Source organism: Drosophila grimshawi, unplaced genomic scaffold (assembly GCF_018153295.1).
Source record: "Drosophila grimshawi isolate 15287-2541.00 unplaced genomic scaffold, ASM1815329v1 contig_311, whole genome shotgun sequence".
Taxonomy (NCBI): Eukaryota; Metazoa; Arthropoda; class Insecta; order Diptera; family Drosophilidae; genus Drosophila; species Drosophila grimshawi.
Genome location: NW_025063098.1, coordinates 8,762,837 through 8,780,262, shown reverse-complemented (window position 1 = coordinate 8,780,262; position 17,426 = coordinate 8,762,837). Strand labels below are relative to the sequence as shown.

The 17,426-nt window shown below is 41.4% G+C and overlaps 1 protein-coding gene across 1 annotated transcript; it reads right to left on the bottom strand.

Moving 5' to 3' along the window:
* Positions 1 to 241: 241 nt before the first annotated feature.
* Positions 242 to 12,552, bottom strand: LOC6563631 (probable basic-leucine zipper transcription factor Q). Its single transcript, XM_032737272.1, has 5 exons — positions 12,439 to 12,552; positions 3,485 to 3,578; positions 2,157 to 3,360; positions 1,858 to 2,067; positions 242 to 1,788 (listed from the first exon to the last, which is right to left on the bottom strand). The coding sequence occupies exons 1-5, from the start codon at positions 12,503 to 12,505 to the stop codon at positions 286 to 288; spliced, it is 3,078 nt and encodes a 1,025-aa protein (XP_032593163.1). The 5' UTR covers positions 12,506 to 12,552; the 3' UTR covers positions 242 to 285.
* Positions 12,553 to 17,426: the final 4,874 nt, after the last annotated feature.

The window sequence follows — 17,426 nt, the reverse complement described above, 5'->3', positions numbered from 1 at the left end:
CTACCTACTAACCAAATGAAGTGGGAGTCTTGGCTCCTATTTATGTATATAAATGTGTCTGTGTCTGTTTCAGTGTGTGCGTGTGCGTGTGTGTGTGTGTGTTGGTCCGGTCATTAAAATTATATTAACGATATTAAAAGGTATAATAAATAACTATAAATAGCATACATAGATGATTTGCTATATGTACTATATATGTATGTATATCCTCTCTAATTTAATCAAATGCATTTATGTTCAATTATATATTTATGCCCCCCGCCCAAAAATCACCCTGTCGCCGCCTCAATCAGCATTCTTTATTTCGTTCAGACTGCGACAGGCATCTCTCTCTCGCTCCCTCTCACGCTCCCGCTCGCGCTGCTCCTCCTCCAGCTTGAGCACCTTGCTCTTTAGACCACACAAAATCTCCGCTGTGGCTATATTCTTGATGGTGCTCAAATCCAGATGCTGGCTGTAATTGTTGTTGTTGTTGTCATTGTTGTCATCGTTGTCGTGCTCGCCATTGCTGCTATTGTTGTTGTTGCTGCTACTGCCGCCATGCTCTGTTGCATCTTCCCGTTCCCGTTCACGTTCCCGTTCCCGTTCCCGATCCCGTTCAGCAACATGTTGCTGCTCCAGTTCCAGATTACGATTGATTGCACTTAACAGTTTATGCTTGCCAAGTGCCAGTGCCAATCCATCTTCGACTCCATTGTTGTTGGTCTCCGTGTTGGCTTTGTTGCTGCTGCTGCTGTTATTGTTGTTCGAATCGGTTTCCATATCCAAGCCGCGATTGTTGTTGTTGTCATCATATTTACGGTCATAGGCAGTGAGATCCTCATCGTGTCCATTGTTGTTGTTGTTGTTGTTGGGGGCTGTCTCACCTGGTGATGACTCCAGCTCAACTTCACGCTTCACCAGTTGTATATTTGGCGGAGGCGTTGGCGTCTCTGGGCGTGCTCGATTGCCATTGACATTGGGAGTTTGTACAAGATTCAAGGCTTCCTCATCATCATGCTGATTGCTGCTGGAGTTCTTACCACAACTGCTGCTGCTGCTATTGTTGTTGTTGTTGCTGTTTGTCAGATGATGATTCTCCACAAGGCGTATCTTGAAATTGTTATTGTGCGTTGATGGTGGCGGCTGTGGTTCTGGTGTCCTTGGCACAATCGTTGTGATTGGCTCCATAATATCCTGGCTGTGTGCATAGGCATGGTTGTTATTCAGGGCATCGTCGTGCTGCTCAGCGCTTGGATAGCGATCCCTCTCCATCTCCTTCAAGCGCTTCTCGCCGCCCAGCTCGGTATTGTAGTGCATCAAGACCTTGCGTTTAGCCAGATATTTGTGCTGTTTGCGTGCCGAGTCGAGCATCTTCTTGCTGTTTGCCTGCAGGATCGCATAGGAGTTGCTCTCCCCATTGGCCACATTCGGATTTCTTGCGTTATTGTTGTTGTCGTTGCTGTTGTAGTTGTTGTTGTTGGGGCTGCTGCTGTTGTTATTGTTGCGATTGAGATTCTTCATAAAGCTCTCGGCCAGAGTGGCCTTCGATTTGATGTGCTCCCGAAAGCCGGCATAGCCCGGACTCTGCTGAGTCTGAGCCTGACCCGCTCCCGGACTGGCCAGCGATAAGGGCGTGGCACACCGATTGGGGCCATTAAGAGAAGACTGTTCCAGAGCTGTGGCGCCATAGCCGGCGGCATGTCCACTAGTTATATTGACGCTGTGCGTTCCACGCTCATAGCGGCACTCGGTGCCATCGCTTTCCAGCGGCGAACTAATGTCGCTGGCATCGCTGTCCAAGTTTTTCTGTAAACAGATCGAAAAACCAACATAAGTAGATTCAAGTTGGAGTTGCTCTTCTGACTATGGCTATACCTCTGTGTGTAGTCCCTTGATTTTCATGGCCTCGGCGACCTTGAGAAAAATGGGCAGATCCTCATACTTGACGTTCACCTGCCCGCTGTACATGAAGTCGAGCAAGCCAGCCATGTGGCTGGCCTCAACGTCTGCCATCAGCAGTATGGGATGACTGGATGGATTCTCGAGGAAGATCTGCTGGAAGTATGGACTGCAGACGGACAGCACCTGCAAATGGAACAGAGATAGAGAGAGAAGAAGCAGAAAGGAAGACAATTGTTAGAGGAAGTGTTCCGACAAGTGAGCCATCAGTTTACCAGTTTGTGTGCCTTAAATATCTTGCCGCCTGCTGCGATGGTCACATCCACCATCTTCTCGTCCTTCTGCAGGGAGTGAAAGCCACGGCACATGTTGCCATGAAAGTTATTCCACGACAATAGGTACTGATCTATGGTATTGGGATCGGTGTAGGGCTGTTGCTGTTGCTGTTGCTGCTGTTGTTGCTTGTGCTGCTGCTGCTGTTGCTGTTGCAGCTGCTGTTGGGCTGCCTGATGCTGTGTGGCCGTAATATGGATCTGCTGAGCGGTGGTGGGCGGCGAACTGGGTCGCGGCGTGGCTGTCTGATGTGGGTGTGCGATCTGATGATGATGCTGCTGCTGTTGCTGCTGTGCCTGCTGTAGCTGCTGCTGGGCCTGTTGCTGCTGCTGTTGCAGCTGCTGCTGCAGATGCTGCTGTTGCTGCTGCAATATGTGCTGCTGCTGCTGCAGCGCATGCTGCAAGCCCGGCGGTGTCGACGATGAGGACATGCGATGCGGATGCGGCGAAAGTGACGGCTGCTGGCTCATAAAACGCTGCTGCTGCTGCTGTTGGGCCTGATGATGTTGCTGCTGCTGTTGTTGTTGCTGCTGCTGTTGTTGTTGCTGTTGCTGTTGCTGCTGCTGCTGTTGCTGGCGAGCGTGCTGTTTGATCTTTACCATATTCTCTTGCTGCTCTTGCTCGCGCTGGCGCATTAGCTCCTGCTTGATCTTGTACTGCTGCATGGACAAATCGTCGACGCTCTTGGAGAGCTTCACCATCTCGTTGCTGTTGAACTTGTTGCTGCTGTTGTTGCCCAGCATTGGCTTCAAATCGTATTTGTAATCGCCACTGGCGCCACTGGCCGCAGCTGCCAGCTTCCGCTCGGCAGCCAGAGCTGCGCGTTCCTTCTGCCGCCTGATGAGCTCATCGATCTCCATGTAGGCGCCACTGGTGGCTGCCGCAATGGCGGACGCAATAATTGGATCATCCTCAAAAACACTGTCGTCGAGTGTCTCCTTTAGCGTCTTGGTGGACGAGAACAGGCGCAACGAGGGATCGTTCACCTGATCGCTGAAGTACACGTCCATCAATGTAAAGAATGGCCACTCGCGTCGCTTCGGCTCCTCGGACATTTTGATGGCCTTGTACTCCTGCAGCAGATTGTTCCATTTCTTGATGATCTTCGACAGTGGCAGCGGCACATTAAGCTCACGTTCCACGACCCTGTGAACGAAAATGAGAAGAGTGATGTGGCAGCGATATTATCGCAGATTAGGCGTTGGTGTTACGAATGGTGCTGACTGTTTTTTGTTTTGTAATTATTATTGTTCGAGTATTTGCTACTTACGCCCAGGCATATTTCGAGGCGTTTCTTTTGCCCGTGAAGAGTGGTGAGAGTTCAGCGCGTAATCTGATCAATGATTTGACTTTTTCAGCTTCCCCTGCAAAACGAAATAAACAATAATAAATGAGTTTGAAATTAAACAATTGCGCGCACATTATGCAATCGGTTGGGTAATGTCCATAAGTTGAGGGATTGTTATTTGTGATGTAGGCACTTATGGCTCTAAGCAAAACCGAATGAATCTAAATGCTATTAGTGCTAAATGAGCATATGAGTTTGCCTGGGTCCCCACAAAGTGAAATATGAGTAGGTTGTACAAAACGCTTCGAAAAATGTTTGGAAATATTTGGGACTAACGAGTTGTTGTTGTTGTTTATTATTGTAATTTACGAATACGAATACAAGTTCCAGAAAAAAAGAAAATAGTTTATAGTTTGATTTTAGTGATTTACGCGGGGCATTGATCTGACTAGCTAAATAGCTGGCAGCAACTTTCCACTTGCAACTGCAATTCAAGTTTAAGCCGCATTGCCGATAAAGACCTCTAGCAATAACAGCAATGTTTCAATGAACCCGCTAAAACAATTCGCATCGCTCGAGCCGACTAAATCATTGCAATCTAAAGATTGGCTCGAAATCGATGCCTGCTCGGCTGGCTTGCGGCCTGTTTGATTGGTATTCGACATTCGGCATTCGGTATTCGGTATTTGGTATTCGCATTCGAATTCGAATTCGAATTCGTATTTGACTGCTGGTTAATTGCTATAACGAATCTAGCAACTTTTACCAGTTAAGACCATAAGCGAGACCAAAAGCAAAAGCCAAAATCGAAACCGAAACCAAAGCCAAACGCAAGATCAGCTCAAGCAAAGACGAGACTTGAAGCCGCATCTTAAGACTGTATGTGTTTTATGGGATGTCTATCTGTATCTGTATGTGTATGTGTATGTGTATGTGTATGTGTATGTGTATGCTCATCAAGTATACGCCATGAGCAACTCAAACAACAGCAACAACACTCCACTGGAGTCCATAATGACTGAAAACTATTCAACGTTGAAGAATTCATTAGCAGATTTCACTTTCGCTTATGACGACGTTCGCTCATTTCTTTTTACCGTCTTTCTTTATTTATTTACCGTAATTTCTACTCGTTCACTTTTTTTTATGCTTCTCTCCACCTCTTTGTTCGCCTCGTCGCAACTGGTGGATATGTGTGATGGTTTTTTTTTTTTTTGTTTTTTTTTTTTATTTCAGGTTTCATATCTTTCTCTTCGCTTCTTGCCCGTTTCTTGGCTCTTGTTGCTGCGGTTGCTGGCTGATCTCTTGTTGTTCGAGCCTGGCCAAGAAGCCAGCGACAAGCTGCGCGCCTGCTACCTCACTCGGGAGTTTTTGGTTGATTATTTTTTTTTTACCCAAGAGAAAATGACTCGGCACAGTCATAGCCAAGCCGGATCTAAACACAGTTAAAATGCACTGCAGGAGACGGCTGTGCAGACTGGGCTGCCTGCCTGTATTCTAGCTGGGCGATCAATTACTTTCCAAACTTGACTTAAATTGGGTTATTTACTTATATATATAAAACAGAAAATGGGTTGATATTTGACAAATATTTCCAACATTTTGTATTGAAGGTGCATCTATAAAACTCAAATATAGCACTGAACATATTTCTAGTTCAAGATGAATCTGTTCAAGGCAAGGTAGTCAGTATGATTGTAATCAGTGGACAGTTTTACAATTTGCAAGCTTTTGCTTTGATTCATTTAATTGTCTAGCTGCAAAGTTTTTAACCTAGCCCAACCCAAAAACTGTGCTCGATAAACAAAAACCATGCGAACAAAATTCGCAAAAATAAATATATAAATATATATATACATATATGTATGTATATGTATAGACATAGATATATACGTATAGTATATATATGAAGATATCCAAAGATTTGAAAACCGCAATAGCAATAACAGCTATCTCTGGCAAGGCTTGTAAGACAACCTCAACCTTCTGTTCGTGACATGTTGAGGTTCCACGTTCCCCATTCGCCGAGATGGCAACGAAGACCCACCGAGGCACACACACACGCATCGAGAGCCAAGTGTGTTGATGAGTGCTGTGAGGGGGGAGGGAGTGGGGAAGGGTAGGCCACAAGCAGAAGTGGCTTAAATTGTTGCCCGGGGGAGCGGCTCACAAAAGTTTCACTTTCTTTGCAACAAGTTTTGTGCGTCTGCTCAAGAGTGCGTATGCGTGTGTATGTGTGTCTATATATATATATATGTATATATAAATAAATATATATACACACACACACACACACACATATGTATGTGTAGAGTCGTCTTCTGGTTTCTACTTTCCGTTTGCGCCCTTTTATGTAACCCAAATCATCTGCTGCTTGTGAAGCTGCTGCTCTGCGTACAATCCGAAAGGTCTGTCTTAGCAGCAACAACAATACAGCGAACAGCAGCAACAACAACAACAACAACATAATAGCAGCCGGGGCGGCAGCACCGTTTACCGTTAGTTTCTCTTTTGACCTATATTTGACCAAAGACGCGTCGTCGTCGTTGTTGTTGTTATTGTTGTTGTTGTTTTCTCACTGCACGCCATTGGTTCTTTATCTGTTTCTCGACTTCATCTTCATTTCTCTGTGTGTTATTTGCTCAGCTCTTCTTTGTGCTCAATATTCACTTCCGTTTGAAGCACTTTCGTAGCTGGGCAGAACCGGTTCTATGCCTTAGGAACTGCACACTTAACACCCATGAATCAACATTTGCATTTCGCTCTGACTATCTTGAACATTATTTTGCCTCTTTCTACTTCTCTTGGGCTCTTCTCTCTCTCTCTCTCTCTCTCTCTCTCTGTCTCTCTCTCTCGCTCACTCTGTTACTCTCTCAGCTGTTTTTTTTTACGCATAATTGGCTTTAGAATTTCATGACTAACAATTTACTGGGCTTCCTTTCGTTACGGCCCCTTTCTTTCGTTGGTTTTAGCCACGCTTATTGCGCCCCTCTCGCACTCTTCTTGCTGCACGCTTTGTTTTGGCTGCTTCTTTACTTTGATTGTTTGTTTATTTTATGAAATGCGAAATTGTTAGCCGTGACGTTTCGCTTTTTCACAGTTTTTTTTCTCTTTTTCTTTTTCTTTGTGTCTTTCTTTTATTTCCATCTGTTCTTTGCGTGAGAATTTCTAATTGGGTCATTGGGGATTTCAGTGTGTTGCATTGCATATGAAACGAGCTGTATCCAATGAGGCATTTCTGATGCCCTACTCTCAATATTCGCATGCGAAAGTGATATGGGGGCGTGACTTGGGGGAAGCTATGGGTTAGGCACTAATGAGTTCTTATGGCGCAGAACAAAATCAAATATAATGGATTATTTAAGTAAGATATCTGCTAGAAGAATCTGTGGAATTTGCATAAATGTATGAAAAGAGTTCAACTTTTTCCTTCTCTTTGTTAGCCACATATTTAATTCATTATATTTCTTGGAGGTCAGCCAAATTATTATGAAAACCTTAAGCTTGTGTGACTTTACAATATTGAATTTACAAACATATTTTTAGAGATTACCTCAAAATGTACTAATATCTAAAAGCTCGAAATTCTTTAGCCATTTTCTCGCTTGTTTTTCAATAGAATAGAATTGTGTACAATTTCTTTGAGGGCTTGACAAACTAGGTTTATAGCTTGGACGAGGTCCAATGAAGTCTTGTGTAAAATTCTTAGCAAATGAACTTTACCCTTTCTAAACAATCCACCAACAGCACAAAGGCATGACCGTGCTGGCAGAGCATAAAGTTGAACAATCTCCTTTCTACTGAGGCTGTTGATCGTGAATACAATGTGAAACTTTTGTACGATTGCAATGCAATGCCAAGGCGAATGCAAGAATTCGACAGCGTTGGGTGCAACAGTAACAGCAACCAGACTCCAATGAAATACGAGACGCAGATGCGGCTTTCCAACGACAACGGCTTGTTGTAGCTATCTCAGTTGCAGTCAGTTTTCTACTTGTGCTGCATTTCTTGAGAGTTTTCTCCGCACGCCACAGCCACAGCCACAACAAAGCTCAGACAATGCGCATACGCCCAGTGCGCCGGCTGAACAGCACTTTCCGTGTAAGTCATCGACCAGCCAGCCAGTAAGCCAGCCAGCCAGCCAACCAGCCAACCAGCCAGCCAACCAGCCAGCCAGCCAGCAATCCCCAGCAGCAACAACAGCCGCAGCCACAGCCGCCAGGCTGATATTTAATTCTCGGCTTTTACTTTCTCCCAAATGATGCAGAAATGAGTTGTGTGTGTGTGTCTCTGTGTGTGTGTGTGTGTGTAACTGTGTATTTTTATTTTTATATTTGTATTTGTGTCCATAATCTAAAGCGTCAGCGAATGTGATTCGCATCGCAGCGACTAATTTATTTGTTATACATTTTCCAACGAAAATTTAGAAGAAAGGTAATGCCAACATAGATAAAAGTCAAATGTTGCTAATTAACTGACATTTCAGACCAAACCGAGCAAGTTGCTGGCGCATTTTCCACTGCCTGTGGACTTTTCTCTTTACAATTTCCATTTTGCAGTTGAATGTACGCAAACCGACTGTGGAAATTCCGCACTACTTATAAACATGACCAGACAACGGGCAAACGAGCAGCGTGCACCGTGCAACGTTCAACGCTCAACATCAGCGTTATTATCATCCATCCATCATGATTATATATTATTGTAATCATCGACGTTGTCAGAAGTAATTTAGGAAATATGTATTTATATATATAAATATGTATATATATATATAAATACTTTATATATATACTTTATTTATAGCTTATGCGCTCGCTCTGCTAAAATTTCTCTGTTGCTTTGGGAAACTTATTGCTTTTCATGTTGCTGTAGAAGTTAAAACCTGTTGTTGTTGTTGTTGTTGTTAAATCGCCTGTTGCATTTGTTATTGCTGCCATCTCGTTAGTCGCTTTGTTTGCAAGAAGGTATATGAACTTTAACAAAGATTTTCTTTCTTTTTGCCCGCTGTTTAACATGCACTTGAGCCGCTGCAAAGGTTTTTTTCGAAAGTGCAACGCGGCGTATGAGCAACCTCTGCACCGGATAAGTTAACTACTCAAGTGTGTGTGTGTGTGTATGTGTGTGTGTTTGTTGTCATTTAATGGTTGTCTTTTCTAATTGTTGTTATGATTGTCTTCATACTCAATGCCGAAGCGAAAATCACTTTTAATTTCTTCTCAATTAATATTCTTATCAATTGCCAACTGTAAACATTTTGTACATAAGCATAATTATGTGTGTACATATATATATATATTTTAATAGTTTTTGATGAGCTCGCACAATGCGTCAGCTTAGCTTAACACAGCTTAGCTTGTCTCAGCACATACACACACACAGACAACACACAACTTTCACTTTGCGCTGTCAGAAGCAGCAGCAGCAGCAGCAGCAGCAGCAGAAACAGCAGCAGCAACAACAACGCAAAAGTAAAGCTCTAATGTTAATGTAAATAGCGGTAAGAGTCAGGGTACACTCATACATACACACACACACACACACACACACTCACACGCACACAGTTACGTGCCGTAGATGCGATTGTGTAGATACAGATAGACAAAGGTTCAAATGACTTTGGCGCGTCTCGCAAAATTGCAAAATAGCAAAATAGAAATAAACAAAATAAAATAAAAAAAAATTTGAAACCAAATCATTCATTAAAAATATTGTAGATATTTTTTGGCTGTTATGCTTTCAAGAAAACAAAAAACAAAAAGGAACGCCAGACAACAAAATAAAATCAAATCAAATTGTGGCATCTTACATAAAAAAAACTTAACCTTCGCCGCATGAAAGCCAAAAATTTGATTGTTTTTTGTTTTTAAAATATAATTTTTTTTCTATGTATTTATTTATTTGTATTATGCATACGCAATTACCCACTTGACTGTCAAAATAATTATTATAAAACTGTGTTAAGACTTTGAGTATTAGCGGAGTAAATATCGGGTTGTAGTTGACATAGTTAACAAAATATCATCGTATCGCTCAACGTATTAATCATGGCCAATATATGATATATATTCTGAACTATTAGTGTTGGCTATTATACAATTTCCACAAAGGGTGTAAAAAGTAAAAGAAAATATAAAAGCATTTGTGGCGTGTGAAGAGCCGCACTCGAGCCCCCATTTGAGGCGGACCTAAAGTGAAAGTTCTAATAAGCCAGCAACGACTATTGTAGTGGAGTAACGGCAAAACCAAAAGTACTGACAATCAGCCATGCGGGCAGACGCCAAATTGTGGCCAAAATGCTGGCACAGCCGGCGGTCGTTGCCAACCACTGTTGTGGTAGTCCGTCATAGACATTATTCCGCAGAAATACTGTCTGCATGGGAAAGAAAGGCAAACGAAATGTATAGCAATACAACTAAGTGATATATATGGCTGGGTGCTTGAATAGCTGCTTGAATGGTATAAAATTAAACATTTCTTTTTGTACGCTCCCAATTGTATTCACGAAATACAAGCAACTCATTTGTATTTATTACTCTTCAGTTAATCATCATTGGCTGCAAATCCAAATCAAGTATTCGCGGAACATATTATTTTTTGATTAAAACAATTACTGAATATCTTATGAGAGTTGGCTATATCCATATGCTTTTTTGAACATTTTGTTGAATTCCGTTATGTATATTTAAGCATTGATTTTTTTTAATTCGAATCGTTTTGAGATCGTTTGGTTATTTATTTTCTGTTGCCTGGCCCCATCAGAGATTATATAAAAAAGGTTTTGCGTCACTGTCGCGTCTTCTACAGCTCCACTCTTTGATCACGTTTGATGGCTAATTAAATGTTGTGCAGCACTTAAACGCATTAAGAAAGCAAACAACTAATGAAATATAGACCAGCTGTAATAGAATTAATAATCATTGCATAATGTTGTTGCTACGTGTGGGGATTAACAACATGTACGAACATATTTTTGACTAGGAAGCAAATGAGCTTCAATTGAAAATGTGTAAAACTCACGCTACATGTTGTGGCTAGCGGATTATCGTAGTTAGAAAGCAAGACCGTTAACCAACTGAGATTAAAGTCTCGTTAATTGGCAACTAACTTAACAAATGAGTTGAGGCTAATTCACTAATGTCTGCAATTCCTTTTGTAAATATATCTATCAAAGCTGAATATTGGTAAAATTTCTCTTTTAGATAAGCCAAGAGGGTGCCTAATGACATGACATTCATTAGATGCTACAGCGAAGCGGTACATGAGCGTTACTTGGCCAACATTTTGGAGCTAGATGACAAGAAATAAGCGCAGGTTGCATAACCACATTCGAAACGAAAATAGAAAACAGTAAAAACGCCAGCGACAAACAACAGAAACAACACTTAAACTTATTGATGTATGGATGTATTGATGTGTATGCTTGCGAGCAATATAATTTGTAGCGGCTTATCAAGCAACGGTATTATTGAGCAACGTCCACTCGAAATGACTCCAACACTCGCCAGCAGCGCCAACATTTAAACTATTTTCTTGTTATGCACTTCAAAAGCAAAACGCGTGATACAAAAATACAAACAAAAAAAAAAAATGAGAAAAAAAACGCACACACAATTTTGGCAACACAATTTTGACTTGGCCAACAGAAAACCCGATGAGTCATTCTTAATAATTGCGCGTGCAAAAGTGCCAGCAATAATATTTATAAAACTAAATATCAATGCATAGAAATCAAAACGAATATCGACATCGAAAACAAAATCAAAATCGAAAGCCAAACCAGAAATTGACAGAAAATTATTGCGTATACGCCGTGGGTTCCAGAGAGATCCACACGCGTCGCCAGGAGCTGTTGCAATCCACGTCTGTATATAAATATGTATATATGTGTTTATAGACCCCAAACAGCAACAAGTTGGGACATTGAACTCGAAAAAGCGAACCTGCAAACACAACGACTGCAGCAGCAGCAGCAACAGCAGCAGCAAATTTGTAAACAAAACTTGATTATGTAAGCGCTTAATTACAATGGAAATGGAAATGCCAAAGCGACAAAGCCAAGACACATAAAGCAACCGTGTCTCTAGAGCTCTGATTGGTTTGTTGCTGTAAACAACAACAATTTTGAAGGCTACGTATTACGAGAATTCATATTGAAAACAACAGGAAATTTTCGCCTTGGAATGCTTTGAATATTCCACTATGCTTATACCTCAAGCTGTGAAAATGGGTCAGGATTAAAACACATACACCAATCACCTGACATCAAATGGCCAACTAAAAACAAGTTTAATGCAGTCACTGCGAGAAATTGTTTGAAAATAAAAAGGAAACATACAACAACAACAAAAAAGGAAGCGTAAATCGCACAACTAGCAAGGGTCTTCGCTGTTGAGGCAGCAGCCAACGTCAAAAAAAAAAATCTAAAAAAGAAAAATAAAAAAATCCAAGCAACAACTTTCACCTATTAATATTCGAGTCGTACAAGCGGCAGAAGCGAGCGAGTTGCCAAAGACAGCAGAGACCCGAGCGCCGCAGACAGCAAGCAGTAAGCAGTAAGCAGCAAGCAGCAAGCCAGTAGAAGCAGAAGAAACGATCGGAGCTTGGCGCAGTTGCTGCCGATGCTTAACAGGGGCAACAACGTTGACGGCTGTTGGGTGATTGTTGAGCTCAGAGCAGCTGCAGCTGAGACGTTGCCTAAACACATACAAAGAGTGCGATCTCTTCTAAAACTTTCTACAAGCCTTTATTTTTGGCTATTTCTTTCAGACTATTTTCAGACATTTTTTCTTGCATGTTGATTGCTTAGATGTGGGTGTGTGATGGGTGTGTGAGTGTGTGTGTGTGTGGGTGGATGGGTGGTCTGTAGCCAATCTATAGTATTAGTTAAGGCAAGAAAGTTTCCTCTGATTGTTAATAAAGTGTGGCCAACTTACAGCAATATCTGGTCGAGTATTGACAGTTAGCATTGACTGTTGGTGCCATAATCTCGTTGACAGCCATATCCAATTTTAAAATATTGTTGCTGCTTTCGGGGCTTGTGTATCCTTTAGTTGTTGTTTAAATTGTTGTCGTTGTTGTTCTTGTTGTTGTTGTTGCTTATGGTAATCCAATGTTTAAAAAATTACACACACACACGCACACCAAAATGGTGCAACAATTGTTTTGGTTTGATAGTTTCTCTTTGATTAGTGCTGCTTATTTGGTAGTTTGCCTGGTTTCCATTGTAAGATATTTGGAATTCAAGAGGCACTCACGCACACTGAGCGCCCAAAAAACCAAAGCAAAGCTCAAGCTCAAGCCGCAAGCACACCGATAAAAAACACTTTCACTTTTCGCTTGATATGCAGAGAACACACAAAACAGTTTTATGCGACTTGTTTTTTATTTTTCTTTATTCCTTTTTGGTGCTGTGGTTATTTTTTGTTAATTTTATTTTTATTTTAATTTTTTTTTGTAAATTTTGAAATTACATGCCAGGCGCACTAATGTCAAGAATAGTCAACATTTTGATAGCATATGTTTTGCGGACTGGTTATATGCACATAATGATCATAATAATAATTTGAAACTTATTATAAACACTGTTGTAGCTGGAACTGAGGCTGGTATTTTTGTTTATTCCTTGGACTGGCTTTATTTAGCTAGCTATTAAAGTTTTGCAGAGTTCTTCGCGCAGCCACTGTATTGTTGTTGTTTCAGTTTTTAGTTATTGGTGGCAATTCTTGCGCGTCGACCGTTTGAACGTAACGTCTGCCTCGAACTACAGTAGACGTCTGTGCGGCAGCGCGCAGTGAAACCAACGCTTATCCTCAAAGATCGCTAAGAAATTTCATGCCATTCCATTTTGTTTCATTGGCGCAGCGACGCTTTCGCTTAACCAACACACACACACACACGCACACTTCCAAGCTCTCACACACACTCAAGTTGAAGCTCAGCTTTGGTTCTGTGTGCTGTTAGCATTTCCATTTCTTTCTCTGCACACACACACACTCACACACGCATACACACACAGGCACTCACACCGAGCTAGCAACTTGCTGCTGAGCGCGCTCTGTTCAAGTTTGGTTCTTCGTTGAAGTCTTTTGTTTTGGTCTGCATTTTGGCTTTGCCATGTGCTCGAGCTTTTCGCTTTGTGTGCGCAGTGGTGCTTTCAGTAAGAGTTTCGCCTTGGGAGCGCACACGCACACACACACACACATACACATGCGGCAGCGCTTAATTATTTACAGTTTATGGCCGTTCCGTTTCCACCACGTTTCAGCGCCGCTTGCTTCAAATGGACTTTTATAACTTTAACTTTCTTCGCTATCGAAACGTATGCCGTTTGCTGCCAACTGCCTTCTAAGCGTGCTTCGGCTTTTTTTTTCTTCTTTTTTCTCTCATTTTCTTTTTGAAGTCTTTTGTATCTTTCAGTCGCTTCTGCTGCGTATTGCTGTTGCTTAGCTGCAAATTACAACTTTCGTCTATTTTCGTCAAGATTTTTTTTAATTATATAATTTAAACTTTTTTCTTTTGTGCATTTTGTTGCTGTTGTTGTTGTTGTTGTTAGTTTTGCTTTGTTTTCGCTGTAACTTCTGCGCAAGTAATTTGCTTGGTTGCCGTTGCCGTTGCCATTGTTGCCTCAGTTTTACTTTTATTTGCATAAAGCCAAGCTCACGGCTAATTACGCACAAGAAGAGTGAAATTTCCAATGGATTCTTAATTATAATTTAATTGCCTGCCGATGCAGCAACCTCCCTGCCAAACACCCAAGTAACAGACCAAATATATCTCTCACTCTTAAAAGTATCTTTCTGTGTGTGAGTGTGTGTATCTGTATCTGTTTGCTGCAGTTGGTTGCATTTGGTAAGGTCTTTTTAGTTGAATTCGGTTTGCTGGTGTGGTCTGCGCATCGAGTGTTTCAAGATCGAGGCTCGACCAGTCTCTCAGTGTTCGACTCAGTTAAAAGTATCTCAATGTTTAGGCACTTTTTGTTGGCTCTGCACTTACAGTTGCTTCTTTTGTGTCGGCTGAATGTTGCTATCTTTCTTGTTGCTGGTGCTGCTGCTGCTGTTGTTGTTGTTGTTGTTGTTGTAGAAAACTTTCTAATGTAGAAGCCGTCTGCTGTTTCATTGCTTACATTTTCCACCACTCAATCTCTTTCTCTCTCTCTCTCTCTCTCTCTCTGTCTGTCTCACTCGCTTCAATTGAATTGCTCCGCTGCTCACACAGTAGTTGATAGGCCTCTTTTATTTTTCTTTCTGTTGGTTTTCTGGCTGCTTTTTCTTTCTTTTGAGATTTTTTTCCCAAGCATGTGAAATCGCTGAAGAATTTCAAATCGAGTAAAACTATTGTGAAAGATTGTGAAACAAAAAAAATAAAAAATAAAAAACCTCACACTTTTTCAATTCTATGCACATATAAATATGTCTGTCTGAAGATATGTAATGCACCTGCAGCTGAGTTCACATAAGTACTTGGTAATCTCTTTTGTGGTGTCTGTGATGCATCCACACTCACATTATGATGGCGGTCAGAGCCATCCGCTGGACCGATTGATTGTAATACCGATGCCGTTATTCCGCGCATACTGCTATTTGGGTGAAAGTTGTATCTTAAAATACACTCGCAGACCACTCGATATACATGTGTATGTGCGACTGTAAGTCATCTTCTTCACATTGCATTCGCAATTAAAGTTAAGAATTGTATTGCTCCTATGAAAATCGATACTAATCAATTGTAGTTTAGTAATAAATATGCGATCGCATCTCTCATAACTGTCCAAATATATTTCATTAGCAGCAGTTCCTTTCATTATATAAACGAGTGTCAGAAGCAATACACTATGGCTATGACTGAAATTCGAGACCCACAATCGTAAGTATAATATGTATTTTCACTTTTTAATAATTAACATAAAATTATTAACCGGCAGCGCAAAGAAAAAGAAGAAAGAGAAATGGGTAAGAACCAAAGACAACAGACAAAAGACACCAAAAACCAAAAACCAACAACCACAAACAAAAACAATGCCAAGCGCATTAAGTCAGCACCAAAATGGCAGCGCCAGACGAATGTAAGAAATAAGCCATGAAAGTTGTAAATTCAATGAAATGAGATTTCAGATTTCGTAAAGTAGCGTAAAGAACAGAGACCACAGCCCACCGCCATCAGTGGAAGCGAATGACTAAAAGACTTAAAATAAGGAAACATTAAGCCCAGAAGAATTTTAAGTGAAATGAATTTGAAAGCTTTTCCCGTCGTGTCTTGACCCAATTACCCATTTTGGCCCATACCCCAAATTGACGTAGTAGCTCCAAAATAACGAAACAGAACGAGAAGATCTGAACGTGACAGAGTAACAGTTATGTGACGAACAGAGTCAGACAATCGAAAGTTTATGTCATGCAACAGCAGCAGCTTAAAATTGAAGCGGCGCACAGTGGAACAAAATTGACAGAGCTTTAGCTATTATATTACTTAGAGACATGATTTGACGGAGTTGAGGTTTTTATTGATACAAGGTATTGCAGCTAAAAAAAAAAAAACGAAACTCGTATTCATTGTCATTAAATAATCAATAACAATTCATATAAATGCATTTTATTGCGTTTCTTATCTATATGAACAAGTAATTAGGTTTCTGTCAGTGGCACATACACAGATAAACCACAAATATGACATGCATAAGAGAGCAGGTCTTAAAATGTATCATGAATTTTGTTGGGTCAGAAAAACCTAAAAAGTTGAGAACATCTATGTATATTTGAAAGTAATTGACACAAGACATGTAAAAGAAAAGACAAATACATTTAAAAGTAGTTGTGTAAGTGAAATTGTACAAACATATGCAGTACATGTATATCTGTAGTTTTGTAAGTAAAAATACAACAATATTTGGAAAGTCTTGTCATGAAATTATTCTTGTGTAGATGTGCTTGTTCCGACGCGCGTATCTTTCATAGGCCTACCAAACAGCGTGAACAATTGAGAGCAGCCAAAACGCAGGAAAAGAAAAAGTAACTTCACACCAACACACACACATGCATACGCACACACACACACGCACACACACACGCAGATACACAGATGCGCAGCTCGATCAATTTCTGCTGCAGAGCTGGCCAGCAAATCGAAAAGATACATACACGAAACGAACACTACACAAAATAAAATAATAAAATCGAAACATAAAACATTCTGATTGTAAGAGTGTGGAAGTAGGTCAGCGTTGCTGCTGCCGCTACTACCTCACCGAAGCGTCGTCTTTGCCTTCGTCTTTGCGTTCGTCTTTGCCGTCGTCGTCGCCGTCGCCGTCGTCGTCATCGCCAACGCGCTCTCGAACTTGGCTTTGGTCTCGACTGCCGCAACAGCAGCGTCAGCTCAGACACCAAAGCCAAAAACCAAACAGCTCAAATAAGAAGAATCAAAAACGCACACACACACACACATAGACACACACACACATACTAGCACACGCACGCTGATGGAATACTTAAGCATCCGCGTCCACTTGCACTTTCTTTTTCAAGCGCTGCCGCTTCGCTGCTGGCGTCGACGCTGCTGTCACAAACTTGATTTGCCTTTTGGTCTTTCGAATTTAACTCTGACTCTGGCTCATTCTACTTCTGCTCAGCTCCCAGTTCCAGTCCCATAGCGCAGGTTCGTGGCTTAAGTCTTTCGTTTGGGTCTGGCGCACGTTCGCTTCGCGCAGCTTTCGCTTTGTTGAGGGGGGCTCCATTGTTTTGGGTACCCTGCTGCTGCTGTCCAAATATTCTCTTGCGCCTTCCGAATCTTGCGTTATGCTACATTTGTTATAGGCCTCAATTTCACCAGCTTGTATAACCATTTCAAATTGTGTAAGATATCATCAATTATTAATATATATTCCTATGGTTATAAGTAATATCGTACGCGTCGTATACGCTGCTAGATG

Coding starts and splice junctions, on each gene's coding strand:
- LOC6563631 (XM_032737272.1), bottom strand. CDS start 12,505: ATGGCTGTCAACGAGATTATGGCACCAACAGTCAATGCTAACTGTCAA. Junction 3,361..3,484: donor GCCTCGAAATATGCCTGGGC/GTAAGTAGCAAA, acceptor TTTCGTTCACAG/GGTCGTGGAACGTGAGCTTA. Junction 1,789..1,857: donor TCAAGGGACTACACACAGAG/GTATAGCCATAG, acceptor ATCTGTTTACAG/AAAAACTTGGACAGCGATGC.